The 25,428-nt window shown below is 45.1% G+C and overlaps 1 protein-coding gene across 12 annotated transcripts in view; it reads right to left on the bottom strand.

Annotated features, from left to right (window-relative positions):
• PRRC2B (proline rich coiled-coil 2B) overlaps positions 1 to 25,428 on the bottom strand; it is a 393,423-nt gene that overhangs the window by 132,362 nt on the left and 235,633 nt on the right. For all 12 annotated transcript variants that reach the window (XM_029612564.1, XM_029612560.1, XM_029612569.1 and 9 more), the window contains one exon: positions 18,795 to 18,970. In XM_029612564.1, coding sequence (XP_029468424.1) covers positions 18,795 to 18,970 — 176 coding nt within the window. The remainder of the gene's footprint in view (positions 1 to 18,794; positions 18,971 to 25,428) is intronic.

Raw genomic sequence — 25,428 nt, 5'->3', positions numbered from 1 at the left:
GGCATAAAAGGAATTTAAACCACAATCTTGGAAGGCAACTGGAATGGCTTCGCCAGGAGCTTCATATATTGGATGCGCAAAAAATTGCGTCCAACTAGATAGGATACGACAGGACCATTTTGAAGGGGATAATAAGGCGAGTCAACTACTGGCGCGGTCGTTTAAGGCTAGGGCCCAGCAAAATCAGATTTTGAAAATTAAAGATAGACAGGGACAAATAGTAACAGATAATGATCTGATCCGAGCTCGCTTTTCTCAATTTTACAAAGAACTGTATGCACCTCAATTTGATATCACCCAAGCTAAAATTGATGCTTATCTAGAGGAGGTCAGCTTTCCCAAACTAGATGATCGTAGTCAGGATAGTTTAAATAAAAGTATAACAGTAGAGGAGGTAATTTATGCAATACGGGATTTAACGATGGGGAAGTCGCCAGGATTGGATGGCTTCACGGCAGGCTTTTATAAGCACTTGGTTGATGTAGTCGCCCCTCCCCTGGCGGACGCTTTCAATGAACTGCTTAGAGAGGGTAATATAACGATTCAAATAGAGCAGGAATAACAATATTACTTAAGCCTGGACAAGATGCCATCCTCTGTGGGTCTTATAGGCCTATCTCACTCCTGAACTTAGATTTAAAACTTCTGGCACAGGTCACGTGATGTGGTGAAGCTGGAAGGACGTGCTTCGCTCCAGCTCTAGCACCATCCACCTTAATCCACTGTAATCTGCCTCCATAGACCGGAAAAAATATTTTTTTCTGCAACAGATAAGTGCCGTACATGTCTATCAATAAATTTATGCTTAAACCGGCAATGCCTTTGAGAGGGGGAAAAAAAGAAAAAGATAAAGCTAAGGAAACCTCAGACAAGATGGCGCTGGCACCAGGACAAAATTCCCCCTCCCCCCAAGCCACCTAGCAGCACAGAGACATTATGCCGGATTTAACAACTCAAGCTATAGAAGTGGTGGTGAAGGCTTTAGACTCCCGATTTGCTAAGTTGGCCTCTCAGTTTCAGGAACTTAAAAACACCATCAGCGAACTTCCACCTCGCTTAGACCACGCGGAGGCTCGTATTTCCAGTTTAGATGACGACAATCTTTCCCCGACTACAAAAAATCCTCACGCTGGAAAAGAAAGTGGAGGAACAAACAAGTAAACTTGATGACCTTGAAAACAGGTCCAGAAGAAATAATATCAAGCTAACAGGCTTACCAGAGTCCATAGAAGAGCAAAATATGGAAGAGTTTCTTGAAAAATGGCTACCGGAGGCACTGAGTTTAGCAGAATTAGAAGGGAAACTACGAGTTGAACACGCACACCGCTTAGGTAAAAAAAAGGATGGGGAACCCCGACCAAAAATGTTGAGATTATTTACCTGATAATCTCCTTTTCCTTAGTGTAGACAGATGGACTTAGAACGAATGGGTATAGTATGCTCGTGCTAGCAGTTGGAGACGGATCTGACGTCAGCACGGGTATATATACCCCCACAGGAAGCGTAGCAAATCAGTAATCTTCCTTGCAAAAGCTGTTATGGATATATGTGTGACTGACAATCAATGAATTAGTGAAACAGGATTCCCCTGACCGATTGATAGGAGCTGGAGACCACCAGCATTCACAACCGGAAGGCGTCGACACCTGGCAAAGGGGACGCTCTTATGTAAGCAAAAGGACATGGCCTACCTTGAATAGGTGAAACCCATGTATACTGGCAGCCTGGGCGGGATGCTGAGTCCATCTGTCTACACTAAGGAAAAGGAGATTATCAGGTAAGTAATCTCAACATTTCCTAGCATGTAGCCAGATGGACTCAGAACGAATGGGATGTACAAAAGCTTTACTCCCCGCCTGGGTGGGAGGCTGCCTGAGGACCGTGTAGGACTGCCCTCGCAAATGCTGTGTCCTCCCTGGCCTGGATATCCAGACGGTAGAACCTGGAAAAGATATGGAGGGAGGACCATGTCGCTGCTTTACATATTTCTGCAGGCAACAGCATCCTGGATTCTGCCCAAGATGCTGCTTGGGCTCTGGTAGAATGAGCCTTGACTTGTAGAGGCGGCGACTTCCCGGCCTCTACGTAAGCTGCTCTGATAACTTCTTTAATCCAGCGGGCGATGGTGGGCCGAGAGGCCGCTTCACCTTGTTTCTTTCCGCTGTGCAGGACGAACAGATGGTCCGTCTTTCGTACTTCTTGTGTCAATTCCAGATATCTGGGCAGCAATCTGCCGACGTCGAGATGGCGTAGTAAATGCCCTTCTTCTGATTTCTTCAAACCCGCCGTAGTGGGCAAGGATATGGTTTGGTTGAGGTGAAATTGTGAAACCATCACGGCGTGCCACATGCAGACAACGCCGCCGATCCTCGTTCCTCGGAGACCAAAAAGTAAGAGATGTACGCCTTACCTGATCCTCGGCGCTTCCCGGTTGGAACCCGGGCGGTCTCCGGCTGCGGGGGGAGAGGGGAAATACCTTCACCGCAGCGCTTGAGGAAATGCACCCGCTGCCTCGTCCACGCCGGGACCGAGGCGTCTCTTTCGCCACGCCCGAGCCCTTCTCGCCCGGGGGCTACGTCCCTGCCGCGATTCGGCCACCGGACCGAGGCCTTAAACCTCCGGGGGATCGCGGAAATCACCCCGGGAAACTCAACTGGGGGAGGGACCCCAAGGGTATCACCGCAGGAGTGCGGGGCTCGATGTTCCTGAAGAAATTTAGTAAGAACAATATAGAAAGTAGAAAATAGAAAGTAGATTGGAAACACGCTCAGCGAGCGTGCAGGCTCTCCAAACTGCTTTGGAGATGGAAATTACTGAGTTGCTACGCTTCCTGTGGGGGTATATATACCCGTGCTGACGTCAGATCAGTCTCCAACTGCTAGCACGAGCATACTATACCCATTCGTTCTGAGTCCATCTGGCTACACGCTAGGAAATGGTTATTGCAAGGATCATAAATTGGTCCCACACACAAAAAATACTACAAACCTTCAGAACTCAGGGGAATCTTAAGTATCAAACATCCCAAGTGCACTTGTTTCAAGACTTTTCAGCACCCTTTACTCTAAGGTGGAAAATCTTCAGTCCGATCTGTACAGAACTCTATCAGAAAAACATCAGATTCCAACGACAATACCCATCCATGCTGAAAATATGGCACGCTGGAAAAGCTCACTTTTTCTCTGAGGTAGAAGCAGCAAAAGCCTTTGCAGAAGGAAATGAATAATATCACATATGCTAACACTGGCAGTTTACCTTAAACAAAACTTTGATGGAAAGGAAACACCACCAGGGACTCTTCAGCAGGTCGCAGTAGAATTAACCGTCGGGAAGATTTCAAGTTATGAAAGTTTAATTCTGATAAGGAAAATGTTGTTTCCTGTTCATTAACCACACAGAAAAAAGTTTCAGTGGTTGGTTTGTTTTTTTTTCTATGATGTCAGCACGTTGCAGATAGAAGGCAAACCATGTAATTTGAGAGCATTCTGGGATCCTGCGATGCAGAGTGCTATGCACTGCTTTTTTCTTCTGGCTGACTGAATACAATAGCTTGACACAGAGGATGGGACCCCCAGCCACCTGAGTCACCCAGTGACTCATTGAGAACAGAGGGAGTGTTCAAGCACTTGTTTTGTTTATACTGTCAAGGAGCATCCGAACAGTTGCAGCTTTGGTAACATTTTCAATGCTGAAGGGATCCTTTCTTTCTTCTCTTAAAGTCTGGCAAAATGTTTTTTTGGGTTTTGTTTTTTTTTTTTTACTGTTAAAAGTTGTAATAATGTTTTGTTACCTGGTGGATGGTGCTGAAACACATCAGAAAGTGTCCTCCTAACTACCCCTAATTTCAGAAGTAGTAACTTTACTAATGTGTTTTAGAAGGGATGGGAAATGGGAGGAGAGGGGAGGGGAGAGGGAGAAAAGAGGGCAGAGGGAGTCCTTGCTGGAGAATGGAATGAAAATGGTCTGGCTGTTCAGGTATTGCTTCACTATTATTTAAATTGCCATAACATAGTATGGAGATGGATCTCCAAGTCTGTGAGCCTAGGCTGGGGGGCTCATAGACTCATTATAGCAGACATCACACTAGGTACTACAATCGTTTGTAAACTTAGGTAAGTTAAGATACGATTAGCAAGCTTAAATGTCAATGGGTTGGGGACACCTATTAAGGGAGCAAAAGTTTTACAGCCTCTCTGGAGGGCGAAAGCAGATATAACATGCTTACAAGAGACCCATTTGAATTCAGTCGAGAGTAAACAAATTGCACCGTGAATGGGTAGGTCAAGTATACTTTTCTCCAGCACAAGGGAAGAAAGCTGGGGTCACAATTTTATTTCACAAAAATGTAAGTTTTCAACTTATTACCGAAATTGCAGACCCAGAAGGCAGATATACCATACTCGTAGGAACATTAGAGGGGAAAGAAGTTACGATAAGTAATCTGTATGGTCCTAATTCCACGTCTCCTAGTTTCTTCCAAAATATAAGAAACCTCTTGCTGACTCACAGACAAGGCTGGCTAATTATTGCAGGGGATTTTAACACAGTTTTGGATCCCCTGCTAGACAGATCCACAATGCCACATCAGGGAATGGTATGCCAATCCAATACTTGTCTAGCAAACCTCTGCAAGGACCTTCAGGTTCTGGACCCCTGGCGGCTCCTACACCCAGAAGAAAGGGATTACACACACCTTTCTAAGGCCCATAAAACCTCCTCCCATATTGATTACATTTTGGGGGCCCAGGAGATTTTTCCATTTGTCTCTGATGCCAGCATAGGGCATGCAAGTGTCTCTGATCATACCTTGATATGGATGGACCTCAATACAGTAGTTCGGGCACACCAAATGCGCTGGTGGCGTTTCCCCGCGTATATGAAAAAATGACCCAGATTTTCATCAATTCCTCCGCTCTAAATGGCTTTTTTTTTAGGGAGAGTAATACACAACACCTGGAAAATGCCCAGCTTTTTTGGGAAACTAGCAAAACCGTGCTAAGGGGGGGAAATAATATCTTATCTGCGATAAAGAAATAAGAAACTAAACGAAAAAATGTTACAATTAGAAGGAGAATTAGTACCAGCCAAAAAGCTGATCCAACGCCCTTCTCAAATCCATATGATGCAATATCATACCATTCTTAGTACATTACAAAATTATTTACATCAGAGAGCAGTTAAACTCCAATTTGCCGAACACAGTTTCTTTCAGTACGGCAACAAATCTGGAAGGTTACTTGCAAATCTGGTTAGATCACTCCGTAGCAAGACATTTATACAGAAACTACGAACCCTTATGGGTACATGGGCGACCCGGGAGGTGGAAATAGGGGAGACTCTCCGTGCTTTTTATGCCACTCTATACACTGACGACAGGGGAGGGGGAAACTAGAGAAAATTAGTTCTTTAAAAATATTCAGTTACCTCATTTAACTCCCCAACAACTATTAACCTTGAATCAACCGCCCTCAGAGGTCTCACAGGTCATTAAAAACTGCAAGGTAGGCAAATCCCCGGGCCCAGATGGGTTCTCCTATGACTATTATAAAATACTTGAGAACCAAGTACAAGGGCCTTTATGTCACTTCTTCCAAGCTGGTCTAGCCCAAGGGTTTTTCCCCCCAGACTTTAATAAGGCATATATAACAGTACTTCCTAAACCGGGGAAGGATTTGACCCAACCAGCTTCCTACCGTCCAATATCCTTACTTAACTGTGATTTGAAACTGTTAGCTAACGTTTTGGCCACTCGGTTGAGTGCTATCCTCCCTCATTTGATATCTAATCATCAAGTGGGTTTTGTCAAAAGCCAATCAGCAAGTCTACATATTAATAAACTTATCACAGCCATGGCTTACTGGAACAAATATAAGATACCATCATTAGTGGTCAGTTTCAACTCCGAAAAAGCCTTCGACCGGGTTTTGTGGCCTTACCTTTTTTCAGTTTTAGAACGCTATGGCTTTTCGGGGGAAATTATTCAATATCTGTCTCTTCTCTATTCAGACCCTATGTCACATTTGTTGGTTAACGGCATGATCACAGATGCCTTTCTTCCTGGAATAGGAGTGCAGCAGGGCTGCCCTCTTTCACCACTCCTCTACATATTATCCATCGACCAGTTATTGCAGGTTATTGCTGAGGATAATGACATCCAAGGCCTGGAAATGGGAATACACTTTCCGTGTAGCGGCGTTTGCTGATGACATCTTAATTTTTCTTACTAACCCCCAACACTCATTGCCCAAAGTATTAGAACATCAGCATAAATTTGGTAGTTTTTCCGGGCTCAAAATAAATAGGGAGAAGTCAGAGGTAACCTCCAGCAAAATTGGGGCATGCACTTCCCGCTTAGATGGCCAACTACTCACCTCAAATATTTGGGGGTGATCATTCCTATGGAAGCTGACAAACTTTACCATAGAAATATACTCCCAATGCTGAAGAAACTTAAATCTCGTTTACAACAATGGGCATCACTGCCCTTATCTCTGATGGGAAGAATACATCTTTTCAAAATGAAATAGCTGCCCAGATGGTTGTACGTATTGCAGATGCTTCCCCTATGGTTGCATAAGAAGGACCTCCAAGAAATCCATAAATGTCTGCATCACTTTATATGGGGAAGAAGGAGGGCTAGACTGGCACTTCATTGGTTAGGAGCACCCTCTCGAGAAGGAGGTTTGGCATGTCCAGATTTTAGAAAATATAATGTTACATGTCTAATGGGACACCTGAAAGACTGGTTCACAGGCATGACATACTGCTCACCACATACCCATCTACAGACTTGGTTCCAGGGCTATGAACTGGATACTTTAGTTCAGATACCACCCCTCCTCAGTACCTAGCGAACTTAGGAATTACATGATTTTGGAATCTGGAAGACGAGCGTGGAAATTCGTGTGTAAGCTCTTCGGCTAAGGTCCACACTTACCCCCTTATTAACCATTCAGGAGAACCCCCAATTTGCTCCTGGATCAGATTCAGCAATATTTCGTCAATGGGCACAGAAGGGGTTAGTTACCATCAGTCAGATTCTCACGCATTCACCAGCGGCTCTATACACTTTTCAGGAATTACAGAACAGGTACCAATTATCTAGCAGAGACTTCTATGCTTATTTGCAACTTAGATATTATGTGATTACTTGGAATTTGCATACTTTCCCTGAACATCATTCTTACAGGAACTAAGAAACAAGAACACATTTACACTTACACTTACTCTCATATCCTTGCCCTGGCTCCCAATTAAATACAGAATAGAATACAAAGTTTTATCAATCCTTCACAAAATAATCACAGGACAACAAAACTACTAGCTAACTGAACACATTGAATTACATGCTCCAAAAAGGAACCTTCGCTCAATGAATAAAGGCCTCCTCAAAATTCCTCACGCAAAAATCACGCATCTAGTATCAACCCGAGAGAGAGAGCTATATCCATCGCCAGCCCATCTCTATGGAACTCTTTACCCCACAATCTAAGAATTCAATTTGACACCAAAACATTCAAAAAAGATTTAAAAACCTGGCTTTTTACCAGAGCCTTCTCAGATGCACTTAATCACCAACACCAGCAGACTCCCAACCAGACAACACCAAGAAAACAGAGATACCACCCTATCAACCCATGAAAGCTCAACACAACCACGAAATCTACAATAGTCATCCAAGAACTTTTTTTTTCCTGTATAAAACTAACCCTACTATTACTTCCTCCAATGTTACCCAAATTTATCTATGAAATTCTATGTTAAAACTCTAATGTTATTCTCCTAATATTTTTTCCTGTACACCGTTATGATGGCAAAACCGAATATATGGTATACAAAACACGCTAAATAAATAAATAAATAAATAAACAAACAAACATCACCTTGCCAAGTTAACAAGCATTTTCTTAAATACACGCTTAGGTAGGATACCTTGTTTGCACTATGCTAAAATGTTTCGGGACAATATACCAAATAAACTTTATTCAGAGGTTGTAGCACGATGGGCACACTATCCACAATTAGACCTCTCAGAACATGATGTTAAACAACACATACGACACATTCACAAGGTCTCTGTTAACGCAAACCATAGAGAATTACTATTTAAATTTATTTGGCAACATTACTACGATCCTGCTACTGCTTTTAAGATGAAAATATGTCAATCAGCACTTTGTATTAAATGTAAAATATCTGAGGGAGATTACCTCCACTGTTTTTGGTATTGTCCAGTGATAAGTTCCTTCTGGTCAAAAGTTATAGCTTTATGTTCTACTCTGTATCCTCACTCTATTCCGGCAGACCCCAAGGTATGGTTGTTGGGGCAGTTTGTGGTAGACCAATCAGGATCTGGAAATTCGCAAAAACTATTTCTGTGCGAGGCTGCCCTGTTAGCTAAACAGACTATACTATCCCAATGGATATCAGAGACAGCCCCGGAATTTCATCACTAGACAAACAAGATGTTGAAAATGGCTATTTTCGAAAGCAAGACAATTAAACCACAAGGGAGATATGGACCCCATATATACAAAGCCATACCATGGAGATTCAACAAATGTTTAGGACCTTCTTGGCCTAACTGCTAAGCTACAAAGAGTGAGGTACTAACCACAGTCTAATGTAAATGACAGAGCGTACTCCTATCTCTATATCTATCTTTTTACTTATTTCTTCCTGTTTACCACTATGTTACCATTTGCTCACTGCTGTACTGTTGAACCTTGAGGTGGTACACGTGCAGAGGCAATATCACACCGTAACAGAGCATAGTATAAATAACTGAAATTTAAAGACAGTTGCAATACAGTCTACGTATAGTCTAAATACAGTTTAAATATAGTCATAAACATAGCCTACACAACAGATTAGCACACTAAAAGGAGGACGGGGGAAGAGGGGAAGGGTAGAAAAAGAAGCTGGCTCAGAGAAGGTTCAGCTAACATATTGGGCTGGCAACACTTAATGACCCTTTTCTGTAATTCAATGCTTCTCTAAAATAGTTTGTTATGCTATTGTTACTGTTTATACAATAAGCACATTAAACCATGTATGATTTCAACTTAATAAAAAGACATTTAAAAAAAAACCCAAAAACTTCTGGCAAAGATTCTGGCCCAGCAACTAAGTAGACTGGCTGGGCAGCTGATCCACCCGGATCAAACAGGGTTTATACCCAGGAGATTGGCCCCTGACAATGTGAGGCGGGTAGTAGATTTGGTGAGGTGGTGGGCTAGGGAATCTAAGATCCCACTGGTGCAACTCACGATAGATGCGGAAAAAGCTTTCGATCTCATTCATTGGGATTATTTGTTTTCATTGTTAAAGAAGTTTGGGATTGGGGAGAATTTTCTTACATGGATTAGAAAGCTCTATGCTCAGCCTAGTGCCTGTATTAAGGTTAATAGGGGGTATTCGCGAGTCTTCCCCATATGTCGTGGGACCAGACAGGAGTGCCCGCTCTCGCCGCTCCTGTTTGCTTTATATCTCGAACCCCTGGCAATTAAAATGTGAGCGAACAGAGATATTCAGGGTTTATGCATCAGACAGGAAGAATATAAGTTGTTGATGTTTGCAGACGACGTCCTGTTTACGGTGGTAAACCCTGTGGATTCCCTTCCATTTCTAATGGCTGAACTTATTCAGTTTGGGAAAATATCAGGTTACAGGCTAAACGCGGAGAAATCCGAATTCTTGAATATTACTTTGTCCCCAGACCAGATGACAACCATTAGTCGTCAATTCCCCTTTAAGATAGTGTCCACAGGAGTCAAATATTTGAGAGTAATGGTGGGCAATCGATTAGAGGACTTATTTCACCTAAATTATGAGAAAGTCTGGGGGGCCATACAGAAAGATTTGCAAATATGGGAGAGAAAGCCCTTGTCCTGGCTGGGGCGAATATCTGTGGTGAAAATGAATATTCTACCCAGATTAAGCTACCTATTCCAGACTTTGCCCATTCCAGTCCCCGAGGATAAGTTCAATCAATGGCAGCGGCACCTGTTCCATTATATCTGGAAGAGGAGACCACCTAGGGTGAATAGAAGATTATGCTACTACCAAAGGATAGAGGAGGACTGGGGGTCCCCTGCTTAAAGCGCTACTATTTAGGGTCACAATTTTGGGCAGTCATTAGCTGACATCTTAGCGGTTCTGAGAAAAGATGGGTAGGCCTGGAGGAGGGGCTCATGGGTGATAGATCTCTGGCTCCTTTGGTTTGGTTGCCCAGATCTAATTGCACGTTACCGGGGCTAGTTCCACTGACAGTGGCTCTTACCTTAAAGTTATGGGATAAATGGAAGGAAACACTAGTGGGGAGGCGAAATTTCTTTTACAGATCGCCTATCTTCTATAATACAGGCTTCATTCTAGGCTGCTCCCTCACTAGGGAGAAGAGATGGGACAAAATGGGATGTGTACGGCCGGAGCAGGTGTGGGATGGCACTCGCCCCAAACATTTTTCAGATCTCAAGATTGAGTTTCCTTTTGATAGGACTGATTACTACTTTTATTTGCAGTTACGACAATTCCTTTCTGGTAGGGAGGTTAGATCAGACTTAAGCAAGGGGAAAACGCTGTTTGAGGGCTTTTGTGAAAAAAGCGTGATTTGTAACTAAGGGCATCTCCAAAATGTATAACTTGTTACTTGCGAAGCCAAGGGAACCTTTTCTGTATAAGACAGCATGGGAAAGGGATCTGCACCGTCAAATTGCAACAAGTGACTGGGAAGCCTGTTATGCCGCCATTAGGAGAAGTTCTATCTCTGCCGCCATTATTGAACAAGCATATAAACTATTATTCAGGTAGCATCTAACTTGCTAAATTCTCTGGCGCAGGGAATGGGAAATGCTAGAGAGGGTGTAGTCTTGTCGGTACCTATTTCCACATGTGGTGGGAATGCCCAAAAGTGGTAGAATTTTGGGATAACGTTAAGAATTTGATTACATCACTGGTAGTTGCTAATACTGAGCTAGATCCTGCAGATGTGCTTTTGGGTATTCCTCAGTTAGGGGCCGGAGCCCCCGTACCATTCATAGGAAGACAGGTGTTGATAGCGGCCAGGGGATCTTTGGCTTACTCGTGGAAAGAGCCGCAAGTCCCAAAGCTCCATACGGTTACACAACGGCTACAGAAGGTATATTATTTGAACCACTTAACCGCTGTAGACATAAATGGATACATACATTTGACAAAATGTGGCAGCCCTATGTGCAGTGGCGGAATCCCATAACTCAGAGTACAGATGTGAAGGAGTCATCAGTGGTGAGCAATGCGCAGAAATGAGAGGTGTTGCGTAGTATACTTGTATTTAGCCTAAGCTCCTACATACACCATGTTAGAGAGGGATTTTGGCTGGGGGGGGGGGCTGGGAGGGAGATTGAAAGGGTGGGGACCACTGGTATAAATGACTTAAATAACAGAGACCATTTGGTGTATATCCAGTTATTTTCAGATTTGTACAGTAGATAACGGTAACTATTGGTATGCAGTTTTTTCGATATCTATATTCCTGTCATGTTAAGCAATGATATGTCACGATATGTTATGCATGTTCCAACAATTCATATGTTGAGTTTCAACACCTGTTTAATAATAAAATAAAAATCATTTATTAAAAAAAAACAAAAAAAACCCCCAACCTTGCTGCTCCTGAGGAACAGATTTCACCGCTCTGGTCGTTAGAAGGGCCAAGAGTTCCTCTTGAAGCAGTTCTGGATGCGAGACGGGACCCCACTGTGAGCTCAAGGGAAAATCTGGTGGAGTCTCCACGTGATTCAGCCTGTAGCCACCCCAGATAACAGACAGGACCCACCGATCCAACGTCACAGCCGGCCAATGGTCCGCAAAAAAGCGGAGCTGGCCCCCAACCGGCGGATCCCCGGGCACCGGGAGAGGCGACTGGCATATGCCTCCTCGCTGTCAGTCAAAACCCCATAGCGGGGCTGGCCTGGGGGGCTGGTTGTGGGCAGGTGCCCTGCTGTTATCGGGATCTACCCCATGCGCTCACTTGCTGAGGTCTGGAGCGGGAGGCCAGAGGGAAATACTTCCTTGGCCTATAGAAAGGCCTCCTCAGCCCTGTCCGGGATGACCTTTTGGAAGAGGCCAGGGAGGCCAAGGCGCTGGCAGACAAGTGCTGAAGGGTCTCATGGTGGTCCTTCAGCTGCATGACCGCCTTCTTGACCTAGTCGCCGAAAAGTTTATTGCCGGTGCAAGGCAAGTCAGCCAGCCAGTCCAGTACCTCAGGGCAAAGGTCCGAGGCCCGAAGCCAGCCAGACAGCAGGCAAAAATACCCGCCGCAGCTACATGCCCAGCCGTCTCGAAGATATCGTAGGTAACACACACCTCATGCTTACTACATTCAAGGCCCTGCTAGACAAGCGCCATAAGGGCCTCCTGAGGCTGCTGCACCAGGCCGTCCGCCATTTATTTATTTGTACAGCTTTTTTATACCGTTATACAGAAAACAGGTTTCTATCTCCATGGAATACATGTTATTCATAAAATAAACATACAATACATATTTAGAATAAAAATTACAAAAACCATGCAATAAAATAAAATCAGACTAAAAGATATTTAAATTCATTACTTAAAAACAGTAAAAAAAAACAAAGAGCAGTAAGAGAATAAAAACTTATATGATTCAACTTGTGTCTTGGGAATTTACCTTATATGCTTGCTGAAAACACCATGTTTTTAACTCTTTTTTTAAAATTTACTCAGATTGGATTGTAATCGCAAAGTTTGAGGTAAACTGTTCCTTAGTCTTGGTCCTGCAATTGAGATGGCATGGTCTCTCACCTCACTTAAGTGAGCGGATTTCACTGTGGGTATTGTAAGAAGACCCTTGTTGGCAGATTTCAACTCACGTTGAAGTGTATGGAGTCTAATTGTCGAATTTAACCATTCTGTCTTCTCCCCATATAAAATCTTGTGAATGACACACAACAATTTATGTTTTATTCTAAATTCTATCGGTAACCAATGTAGCTTTTGTAGAACTGGGGTAATATGGTCTCTTTTTCTAGTGTTTGTCTGGACTTGCTTCCAGAGGTTGTGGGTATATTGGGTCATGTATAGGAGGTATGAGGCAATATGGGCCACCAACATGGAACCCTGATACACCATCCTACCCATTGCATCCCATGCTCCGTTGTCCTTACCCAGAGGGGCTGATGCATAAGTTTTTGATCTTTTTGGCTTCTTGAGCGGCGATTCAACCACCACTGACTGGTAGGGAAGCTGGCACTTTTCGAAGCCCAAAGCCTTTAGATGTGAATCAGTTATTTACACTTTCTTTTCAAATTCTTTTTCACTCAATGCACAATAAAGCTCTGGAATTTGTTGCCAGAGGTTGTGGTTAGTGCAGTTAGTGTAGCTGAGTTCAAAAAAGGTTTGGATAAATTCTTGGAGGAGAAGTCCATTAACGGCTAGTAATCAAATTTACTTAGGGAATAGCCACTGCTATTAATTGCATCAGTAGCATGGGATCTTCTTAGTGTTTGGGTAATTGCCAGGTTCTTGTGGCCTGGTTTGGCCTCTGTTGGAAACAGGATGCTGTGCTTGATGGACCCTTGGTCTGACCCAGCACCTTGCTGGTGGCTGAAAAGAATCAGTAAGTTTTTGCTTGGGACATTGTCTTTTTCAAACGTATTGGGGCAAAGTTAACTATTTGGGAATATTATTTAGTGTGTATGTGTGTTTGTGCTTTTAATAGTCAGTAAGGCGGCAAATAAACAAGTTAGACTGTTTGCATTTTTAAATGGTCAGTCAGGAAGGCAGCTAGTAAGCAGTAGTTAGAGTGTTTATTTTTAAAAGTCTGTAAGGCAACTAGTAAGCAGAACTGAGTGTTTGTATTTAAAAAAAATAAAAAATAAAAATTAGCCAGAAGCTAGAAATAAGCTAGGAGCAGTGTATACCTATGTAAAAAGGTTGAAAAGTTCAGTTCAGTTACTCACCTTGGAAAAGTGTTGAGGTAGTGTGATTTGGTTTGATTAGGTATCAACATTTGATAATCAAGAGAGCAGTGAGTCACTCTGGCTGACTAACGTTAGACTGGAAAATTGGGCATCGAAATGGCAGATGAAATTTAATGTGAATAAGTGCAAAGTGATGCATATAGGGAAAAATAACCCATGCTATAGTTACACAATGTTAGGTTCCATATTAGGTGCTACCACCCAAGAAAGATCAAGGCATCATAGTGGATAACACATTGAAATTGTTGGTTCAGTGTGCTTCAGCAGTCTAAAAAGCAAACAGAATGTTGGGAATTATTAGGAAGGGAATGGTGAATAAAACGGAAAAATAATGCCTCTGTATAGCTCCTTGGTGAGACCGCACCTTGAATACTGTGTACAATTCTGGTCGCCGCATCTCAAAAAAGATATAATTGCGATGGAGAAGGTACAAAGAAGAGTGACCAAAATGATAAGGGGAATGGAACAGCTCCCCTATGAGGAAAGAATAAAGAGGTTAGGATTTTTCAGCTTGGAGAAGAGACAGCTGAGGGGGGATATGATAGAGGTGTTTAAAATCATGAGAGGTCTAGAATGGGTAGATGTGAATCGGTTATTTACTCTTTCGGATAATAGAAAAACTAGGGGGCACTCCATGAAGTTAGCATGTGGCACATTTAAAACTAATCGGAGAAAGTTCTTTTTTACTCAACGCACAATTAAACTCTGGAATTTGTTGCCAGAGGATGTGGTTAGTGCAGTTAGTATAGCTGTGTTTAAAAAAGGATTGGATAAGTTCTTGGAGAATTCCATTACCTGCTATTAATTAAGTTGACTTAGAAAATAGCCACTGCTATTACTAGCAACAGTAACATGGAAGAGACTTAGTTTTTGGGTACTTGCCAGGTTCTTATGGCCTGGATTGGCCACTGTTGGAAACAGGATGCTGGGCTTGATGGACCCTTGGTCTGACCCAGTATGGCATGTTCTTATGTTCTTAATTCCTGATAGTGTGCTCCCCAGCCCTGAAGACCTGCATCCAAGGTAACCATCAACCAGTCGGGAGTCTCCAAATCCATACCTTTTCTAGATGCTCCCTTCTCAACCACTAGAGAAGCTTCCACCTCATCTCCAGCATCACATTGTACTCCTGAGCTGGGGATTCCATCGAGAAAGGAGAGAACGCTGTAGAGGACGAAAATGCGCATGCACCCAAGGTACAACCTCTATCGTCGCGGCCATAGATCGCAACATCTGCAGATACGACCAGGTTCACAGGCCAATTGCCGCATGTAGGGCCCAGACGTGACCACAGATCTTCTGAATGAAAGACTCCAGGAGAAATACCTTGCCTTGCGCCCTGTTGAACCAGATGCCCAGATACTCCAGGACCTGAGATGGCTGCAGGTTGCTCTTGGCTAAATTCACTATCCATCCCAGGTGCTGCAATAACTGAACCACCCTGGTGGTCACCACTTGGGTCTCTTCCAATGACTCAGCTCTGATTAGCCAATCGTCCAAGTATGGATGAACCATAATGCTCTCCTTTCTGAGGGCTGCAGTAATGACTACCATCACCTTGGATAAAATCCTGGGTGCCGTGGCCAAACTGAAGGGCAACACTTGGAAATGGTAATGCTGACCTAACACTGCAAAGCGCTTATATAGATGATGCTGCTTGCGAATTGGAATATGAAGGTAAGCTTCTGATAGGTCCAGATAAGTGAGAAATTCTCCCTTCTTCACCAGCATGATTACTGATCTTAACGTTTCCATCCAAAAATGGGTAACTCGGAGGGCCCGACTGACTCCCCTTGAGATCCAGAATAGGTTGAAATGAAACCATTTTCTTGGGAACCATGAAGTAAATGGAATAGCGCACTGTGTCCTCTTTATTCTTTGGAACTGGAACCACTGCCTTTAGGACGAGCAACCATTGTAGCATGCAGTGGACTGCTGACCTCTTTTCTACGGAGTTGCAGGGGGAAACCATAAAAGCATATGAGAGATGACTGGTAAGTTCCAAAGCGTATCCATCGCACACCACTTCCAAAACCCAGTGGTCGGAAGTGATATGGGTCCACCTCCAATAAAAATGAGACAGGCGACCACCTATCTTCGGCACTGGAGGATGGAACCTCAAAACTTCATTGGAAGGAATGCAGGGTTCCAGTGCCTGAAGCTCCGTCTTTGCCTGGCTTTATTGGCTTAAAGGACCGAGATCTCCCAAATGTCCAAGACTTCTGACTACTTGACCCTCTGGAGGTGTGAAAACACAGAGCTTCGAAATCGCCCCTTGGCTTGAGAAAACTGGGGCGTCAACTTCTTATCCTCCAGCAACTGAGGAAATTTCAACTCTCCCCATCGATCTGCCATCTTCTCTAATTCATCCCCAAACATGCGTCCCTTAACAGGTAACTTTGTAAGGTTCGATTTCGAAATAGTATCAGCAGACCAATTCCATAGCCACAGGAGCCTTCAGGCAGCAATCACTAAAGCCACCCCTAGAGCCGCCGTGTATGCCAAATCATAGCCAGCATCCGCCAGGAAGGCAGCTCTTGGCTTCAGCTATGGACCATTCTTTCCCAGAGCTTCTTGGGCTAATTGTAACCCAGTCCTGGCCGCCATTCAACAGCAAGTGGAGATTTAGAGATTCATGGCCATCGCTTCAAAAGCCTGCATCTTCCGATCCTGAGCATCTTTTAAAGCCACACTTCCTTCCACCGGAATGGTGGTCCGCTTCGTCACAGCACAGTCTAATTCATCCACCTTAGAAAACCAGAGTTTCTCCCTCGTTTTAGGGTCCATAGGATACAATCCTGCTAAGGAGTGACTTCCTTTAAAATTAGCCTTAGGTGTGCTCCATTCCAAATCTATCAGCTCCTGGATGACCTCTTGCAGAGGGAAAAACCAGGATGCACTGCGCAAGCTGATCATTACAGGGTTCTGCTTCGGATCTCTGGCCCACTGCTGACAAGATCTACTCACACCCAAGGGCTTTCAAAGTCTGTAAAATTAAACCAGACATCTCGTCCCTGTGAAAAAGCCACAGCATAGTTCTATGAGGCTTAGTATCTGGGGGAATCTCTCCCTCTTATAATAATGGATTGTTGAGATCCACCTCCCCCCTCCCCCCGAGGATTCCAACTCCCCATCTAAGTCTCCTGAAGGAGACCTGTCTTCTCCTCTTCTTCCTCCTTAAAGGAGACAAGGACTCCCTGGAACGCTGTCTAGGTCCCTAAGGAGGGAGACTTCTGAAGTGGGTGAGCCCTAGCCTCTTCCCAGGAAGCTCCTTGCCCCTAACACAAGGGCCTGGAGACCCAAAATTTCACCCACGATATGGCAGAAAGATCCATCCCTGGGGTAGGCAAAACCCTATCGGATCCGACTCCGAACGGGACTGACAGAAGAGGGGTGGGGAAGACTCCTCAGCCGCTCTGGTAGGAGTCACCACAACAACCTCTGGCTGTAAAGCAGGGGCCTCAGAGGTCCCTGAGGGAACAAACTCCCCTGTAGAGACATCCCCCTGGGCTTACACACACTTTTGACACACACTGAGGAACCTCCTGGGACTAAGGTCCCTCATATGGCATGCTGAACAGATGCGAAACTTCTTCCCGCGCTGCTTCCCCAATGCCATGTCACACTCTCTCTCTCTTCCTCTAAAAGCTGAGCAAACGTGACTCACTGTGTGCCTCAGGGGTTCTTGCAAATCAAAATGGCGTGTGGCTTTGCTGCTGAAACTTTGCTGGTTCTAAAATTAACCCTGCAGCCCTCCTGAATCGCCGGCTCAGCGCGACTGTCTGCTACCCAGCCTGCAAAACATTGCAATGGCACCCGCTCCCAGCACTGCTCGATGCGCGTGCTTCCCCCCCCCCCCCCCCCCCCAACCAATAAACTCCACAGACAAAACCCACAAGATAAGAAAGGCAGGGAGAAAGTAGAAGGAAGAAAGCAGGACCAGATAGAGAAGATGACTATGCAGTAGGGCTGGGCCCGAGGTCTCCTTACCCTACTGGATCTCTTCTGCTGCCCAGAAGAGGGCTAGAGCCGCGGACATCACCTCAACTCCTGTCTTTTTTTTTTTTTTTTTACTTTTGCTTGTCTCCTGAGGCTGCTTCTCAGACACTCAGCTGAGGGAGGCAGCTACTGCTTTCACCATAGATGGTCAAACCTGCCTGTTTAATCCAGGCAGGCCAAGATCCACCAACATGGATGCATGTCTACCACCTGCTGGAGATGAAGAAAAACTGGCTGGCTGGTACCTGAGCAGAGCTATAGGAGGGTGATGTCAGCAAGTGTTTGTTCTCCATCTCCACCTGCTGGTTGGAGTGCACAATCCACTGGTGTGGACTGGCTTGCCCTTAATGAAGAGGAAATATCCACTATAGTAAACCTCTCCTCATCCTCAATTGCCCCTTCTAAAAACACTGCAAAACAAACTGTCCACCAACAGTGATCCATATTATTTGGCTGCAGCATTCAAATTCTTAACCAGCTGACAAAAATGAGAGAACCTCATGATGTCAATATTTCACAGACAGAGCATATTGCATTTCACATACTATTTACAGTAATTATCTTAGCCAAATCTGAGCTTGCAGGCATTATTCCTGCACCCAGACTCCTGGGATAATACTCAACTCTAAGAAACCACTTTCTATCTCCCAATATGAAAATGACAACCTAATGCCTTCACCCTGCTGCTCTCTAGCTCAAACCTAAACAATAATTTGCTTCTCCACTGACTCTCTCTCTGTGGTTTCTTTAAATCTGCCTTCTGCTGTTTAATTAAAACTACATCCCCCAGATGTCATGAAAAATACTTACTTCCATAACTGAGATCAAACTGTGATACGACCTCGACCTTCTCAGCAGCTGACTTAGAGTTTTTCTCCTGCTTGTTGCCCACTAGTTCTGCTGTATCAGGACTACTATGGGAAGACTTCTCCATGCTGTACACAGAGTGAGTGCTCAGCCCTGTGAAAGCCTCATCGGAAGAACGGCTGTATTAGGAAGAAAGTGATTAACTCACTGAGGCAAAATATAAAGCAAGAAAGATTCACACAAACTAAATTAAGTTCACCTAGTGGATCATGCATATCCTATTTTGTAGATTCTTTTCAAAACTCAGTTTTAGATTATGTGTTGTTCATGTGGCAAAAATCTTATAGCAAACAAGTCCCTTTAACCTGCCACTCAAGACAGCAAAGGGATGAACAGAAAAAATAGGATCTCCATCACTAGCATTTCCTCAATACATCCATCTACCCATCCCTGAAGAAGCTTTGGGGGAGGTGTCCAGTTCTAGAAAAGTTAGATTAATTCAGGGAAAACCAATTGGCAAAGCACTCACAGATAAACAGGTAACTTCTAATAAATCATCTCTTATGTTAAAACCAGTTCAAGAAAATCATGTGGTAAGCAGTTCTAAGGCTGGGTGCCTAGGATGAAGAAGCATCAGATTAACTCACTGATGAACATTTGTTAATCATTTAGAACCTGGTGCAAGATTTTTCCTGCTGTGGCATAATGATGCTCAACTATCAGATACTTCTTCAAATACCAACTAAATAACTGCTGGTCTCAAGCACCAGTGCATTTCTGGCCATGCTTTTGAATGTAAGAAGCTCAGGTCCTCTTCAAAGAGAGGAAAATTGGTTCTTACCTGCTAATTTTCTTTCCTGTAACACCACAAATCAGTCCAGACAAGTGGGTTTTGTATCCCTACCAGCAGATGGAAGCGGAGAACAAAACTTTGAGGCACTGCTACATATCCGAGAGTGCCACCTTCAGTCCCCTCAGTATTGACCTGTACCCAATACAATGTGATTCCCCATCCAGGGCGAACAGTTAACTCAGGGTCGGAGCCTCCACTTCCTAGCAAGGAACAGATAATCGCTTAACCTCAGCGGCTCAACTTATTTACAATTTGCGGATACAATCTGAGAACACAAACAGGAAATTTGGCAGCAAGGGGATGGGTCTCTAGACTGATCTGTAGTATTACAAGAATGAAAATTAGCAGGTAAGAACCAATTTTCTTTTGCTGTTCATACCCAGATCAGTCCAGATAAGAGGAATGTACCCAAGTACCCCTACACTGGGCGGGAACCCGAAAGACCCGCACGCAATTCACTTTCACCAAATGCGGAATCTTCCTGCTCCCAAACATCCAAACGTAATGTCTGGTGAAAGTATGGAGCGAAGACCATGTCGCAGCTCTGCATATCTCCTGAGGCAAAACTGACACTCCGCCCAGGAGGCAGCTTGCGCTTTTGTAGAATGTGCGCGCAGATCTAAGGGCATTTCTCGACCTCTACAAGCATAAGCTGAACAAATGGTCTCTTTCAGCCAACACAAAATCGTGGCTTTTGAAGCTGTGACTCCCTTCTTTTCCCCATCAAACACCACAAAGAGATGATCCGATCACCAAAAACTGTTAGTGACTGAGATACTGCAACAGAACCTGGCGCACATCCAAAAGATGAAGTTCTTTAGACTGTGGCGAACCCCGAAACCACTCTGGAAAGGCCAGCAGCTCAACCGTCTGATTAACATTTATTTATTTATTTATTTGGGTGTTTTTGTATACCGGGATACATTGGGAACATCATCTCGGTTCACAGATAACTTAAAAATAGCAACAAGCTTTACAAAGAACAAGGAATAGAGTGTAGGTTAATAATAAAAGTAACAAAGAAATTCCAACATGAAATTCCAACAAGAAATTCCAACATGAAAAGAGGACTCTACCTTTGTTCAAAAGGATGGAACCATACACAGCGTAACCCCCGTGATTGGAAATACGCAAGAACAGATCTCTGCAGGACAAAGCCCGTAGCTCCGAAATCCATCTGGCCGAACAAATGGCCACCAAAAACAGTCTTCAAAGTCAGGTCCTTTAGTGAAGCTCCTCGCAAGGGCTCAAATGGAGGTTCACAGAGCACATTCAGAACCAAATTAAGACTCCAATCAGGGCAAAACTTATGCGCTGGAGGACGCAAATGCTTAACTCGCTTCAGAAAATGAACATCATCAGGTTAAGAGGCCAAGGCCCTTGCCCACATCTTGCCCTTAAGGCAACCCTAAAAGCTTTCCCACCTGACATGTAACCTGCCCAAATGCAACTGCAACACACCACGCCCCCTACACAAGCATCTCGCACCATCTTCCCTCCCTTGCACCACCTTCCTCCCACCTATCCCCCCCCTTCCCCCTTTCAACCCTCCTTGCCAACCTTAACCTTAAAATATCCTCATCAACAAGTCATTTATGTACATATGTTATATACTATATCAAATGTTCCATGTAATCCTGTTATTTCTGTTACAATTCGTTATATTTTATTACAATGTTATAATTTATTATATTTATTACAATGTTATAATGTAAAATAGGGCTGTTACTACCCTATTCTTTTAGTTATCTGGAAACCGATGTGATATCTCGATCGAACGTCGGTATATAAAATAAATAAATAAATAAATAAATAAATAAACCCATGGCTGGCACCTGCACGTGGAGCGAGCTATAGGCCTACTCTTTTGATAACCCCTGTTGCAAAAAGGCTAAAATATGAGGAATGTCCACTCCTAGCAGATCCAGCCGATGCTCCAAAATCTAAGACTCAAAGACCTTCCAGACCCTGACATAAACCAGAGAAGTAGAGAGCCTTCTAGCCTGGAGCAAGGTGGAAATAACTGGCTCTGAATATCCTTTTAATCTCAATTGCCATCTCTCTAAAGCCAAGCCAGACAAAAGTGATCCTCCCGATCCGAGAATTTGGGCCTTTGTCAAAGAACCCCAGGCAAATGGGCCAAACTGAGAAGCCGGCCCAACGCAAGACACACCAGATCAGTGAACCACGGTTGGCGCAGCCCCTCTGGCGCCACCAGAACCATCCTCCCTGGGTGCATTTCTATGCGCCAGAAGAGGAGGCCAGGGAGGAAACATGTACAGCAGAACTCCCCTCGGCCATGGACACACCAGTGCATCTATTCCCTCTGACCAGACTTCTCGCCTGCGACTGAAGAATCGGGTCGCTTTGGCATTGTCTCGTGTGGCCATGAGATCCACTTGTTGATTACCCCATCTATCGCAAATGAAAATCCAGGCTTCGGGGGACAACTCCCATTCCCCCGGGTCCAACTGATGCCTGATGAGGAAGTCTTCTTGCACATGGTCCACTCCCGCAACGTGAGACGTTGCTATTCCCTCGAAGAAAAGTTCCACCCATGCAAAAAGATGCTAGGCCTCCTGAGTCACCGCGAGACTCTTCATCCCCCTTGACAATTGATGTACGCCACCATCGTTGCATTGTCAGAAAAGACTCTCACTTTGATCCAAAGCAGGAACGCCTCCAGGGCTCTGCAAACTGCCCTTGTTTCTAGGTGATTGATCGACCAGGCTGTCTCTGCTGGCATCCAAAGACCTTGGGCTGACCGCTCCTGACAGACTGTCCCCCAACCCTTGAGGCTGGTGTCTGTAGTAACCACTACCCAGTCCATAGTCTCCAGATCCATCCCCTTTTCCAAGTTGTGCCGCAACAGCTACCACAAGAGAATAGACATGGATTCCCCCTGGAGTGGTAAAGGTGGCTGATACTGTTCTGACAATGGATTCTACCTGGACAAGTGCACCTTCTGTAAGAACCGCATGTGACCAAAGGCCCATGGTACCAAATCCAGCGTAGATGCCATAGAACCCAGAATATGCAAATAATCCCAGACTCTGGGTACGGGCAGAAGTAACAGGCGCGTCACTTGCATTTGCAGCTCCATCACTCTGTCCGAGGTCAGGAAGACCTTGCCTCTCTGATTATCGAAAAGCACCCCCAGATACTCCAGCAATTCGAATGAAACCAGTTGGCTCTTCATCAGGTTTATTACCCAGCCCAGTGATCGCAATCTGTCCAAAACCCGCTGCACTGAGCGACCACACTCCTCCTCAGTCTTTGCCCGGATGAGCCAGTCATCCAGTTATGGTTGAATCAGAATCCCCTCTCATCTCAGGACTGCCGACACAACCATCATCACCTTTGTGAAGGTTTGAGGCGCTGTGGCCAGCCCGGATAGAACAACTTTGAACTGGAAATGCTGTCCCAACTCCATGAACCTCAGAAACTTCTGATGATCCACCCGAACAGGAACATGCAGATAGGCCTCCGTTAGATCTAACAATTCTAGGAACTCTCCTTTGCGGACTGCTATCACTGTGCACAATGTTTCCATTCGAAAACGCGGAACCAACAGGGCCACATTGACCTTCTACAGATCCACAATGGATTGAAATGTGCCTCATTTTTGGGAACCATGAAATAGAGTACCTTCCCCGCCCTTGCTCGGACAGAGGCACTGGAACAATTGTGTCCAATCTTAGCAACCTTTGCAGCGTATTCCGCACTGCCTCCTGCTTGCTTCGAGACGTACAATGGGACTTTAGGAAGGCCTCCCTGGTGGGGCGCAAAAATTCTAAGGAATAACCGTCTCTTACCACCTCCAGTACCCATTGGTCTGAGGTAACCTTGGTCCACTCCCCGTAGAAGCGGGTTAATCTCCCCCCTCCCCACAACCTCCACGGAGGAATAGACCACTCTAGCTTCATTGTGCTGAATTTCCTCCCCCAGTCCCCTGACCAGCAGAATCTCTAGAGGATCTGCAGGAACTCCGAAAGGACAGTTGTCTTACCGAAGACAGTTTCTCTCCCAATGACGAGGAACTGTTGCCTGAATAAAAACTTCTCGGATCCCAAAAACAGAAACAGGCAGGGCAACTCATCTGCCACTTTTCTTATCCTCAGGCAACCTACTCTCTTTTGACTCTCTTAAAATCTTCATCAGCTGGGTCCAGATCTTCCCCAAACAGGAGTTTCCCTTTGAAGGGGAGATTATACAGCTGAGACTTGGACCATGTGTATGCTGAACAATTTCGTAACTACAAAAATCTGTGAGCCGTCACTGCTAAAAAACGATGCTTCTGGCAGACGAACGCACCAAATCATTTAGCGCATCCGTCACATAAGCCACTCCAGCTTCCAACCACGCCGACTGCATGGAACTGCTGGGCTGTGTAGAACTCTACTTTTGAGTTTTCTGCACCCAGCATAAGCAGGCCCTCTGTTTCAGACTGCAACAGACTGCCACCCGGAGACTCAAGGCAGAAATCTCAAACATCCGTTTTAACTGCATCTCCAGTCTACGATCGAGAACAACCTTCAGAGCAGCTGAACCTGCCACTGGAATAGTTTTCTTGGTGACAGCAGAGACTGCCGCATCCACCTTTGGCAGCTTCAACAGCTCTAAGGGTCTCTTCCATCAATGGGTATAGCTTCGCCATCGCCCTGCTCACCTTAAGACCTTCCTCCAGGGAATCCCATTCCCAGTTAACCATCTTCTTAAGCAATGAGAAGGCACTAGGACCACCCTTCAGTCCCTCCAGGACTGGATTTACTCCCTCACTGTCTGACTCCTCGAGTGACCTTGATGCCCAATTCCTTTAACCTGAGGAATCAGAGGGCACAGTTCCTCTTTCCTAAACAGGCGGATGACTCTCAGATCATCTCCCTCTGCCACCGGCATCTTGTCCGGATCAGGGTCATCCTTGTCTATATCTGGATCAGCATCTGGGTCCGTATGGGGTCTGTATCTGGATCAGCATCTGGGTCCGTATGGGGACCCCATACGGACCCAGATGCTGATCCAGATACAGACAAGGATGACCCTGATCCGGACAAGATGCCGGTGGCAGAGGGAGATGATCTGAGAGTCGTCCGCCTGTTTAGGAAAGAGAAACTGTGCCCTCTGATTCCTCAGGTTAAAGGAATTGGGCATCAAGGTCACTCGAGGAGTCAGACAGTGAGGGAGTAAATCCAGTCCTGGAGGGACTGAAGGGTGGTCCTAGTGCCTTCTCATTGCTTAAGAAGCAATGAGAAGGGTCTGTAGGGGCACTTGCAGGATCTTCCTGAGGATCATCCAAGCCATCCAAATTCCTTGGATCACACTGTTCCTGAACCATGCTCCAGATCCAGACATTTGAGCAAACCGCCAGAACATCTTGTCGAGACCTCCCTAGGTCTCTTGGAAGGACATCATGGATGTCATTCCCTGGGACGCGTCCCTCCTGCACCTTCCTTGTCAGAAAGGCCTTATGCAGGAATAGAAAAAAATCCGGTGAAAACTCTGGATCCTCGGCGTCCTCATCAAGCCCACTCTCGTCTGACTCTCCTCCCATGCTAAGGTCCTGCCCTGCCAACAGTCTCATGGCAGAAAGAGCCTGAGGAGACTCCCTGGAACTTGCAGTATTCTGCCTGCGAACCTTAGATGCCAAGGCTGCCCCTTCCAGTCACCCTGGGGCCTCTGCATGGGACCCGAACATCTGGTGACTCTCTTGACCGGGCCACAGAGGCTCCCTCTCCCCCTCCAGCACAGCCAGAACACAAGGATGCCTCATTCAGCCACGCAGAC

This window comes from Rhinatrema bivittatum, chromosome 8 (assembly GCF_901001135.1).
Source record: "Rhinatrema bivittatum chromosome 8, aRhiBiv1.1, whole genome shotgun sequence".
In the NCBI taxonomy this organism is placed as follows: domain Eukaryota; kingdom Metazoa; phylum Chordata; class Amphibia; order Gymnophiona; family Rhinatrematidae; genus Rhinatrema; species Rhinatrema bivittatum.
The sequence above is the reverse complement of the archived record's forward strand: the minus strand, read 5'-3'. Positions and strand labels throughout refer to the sequence as shown.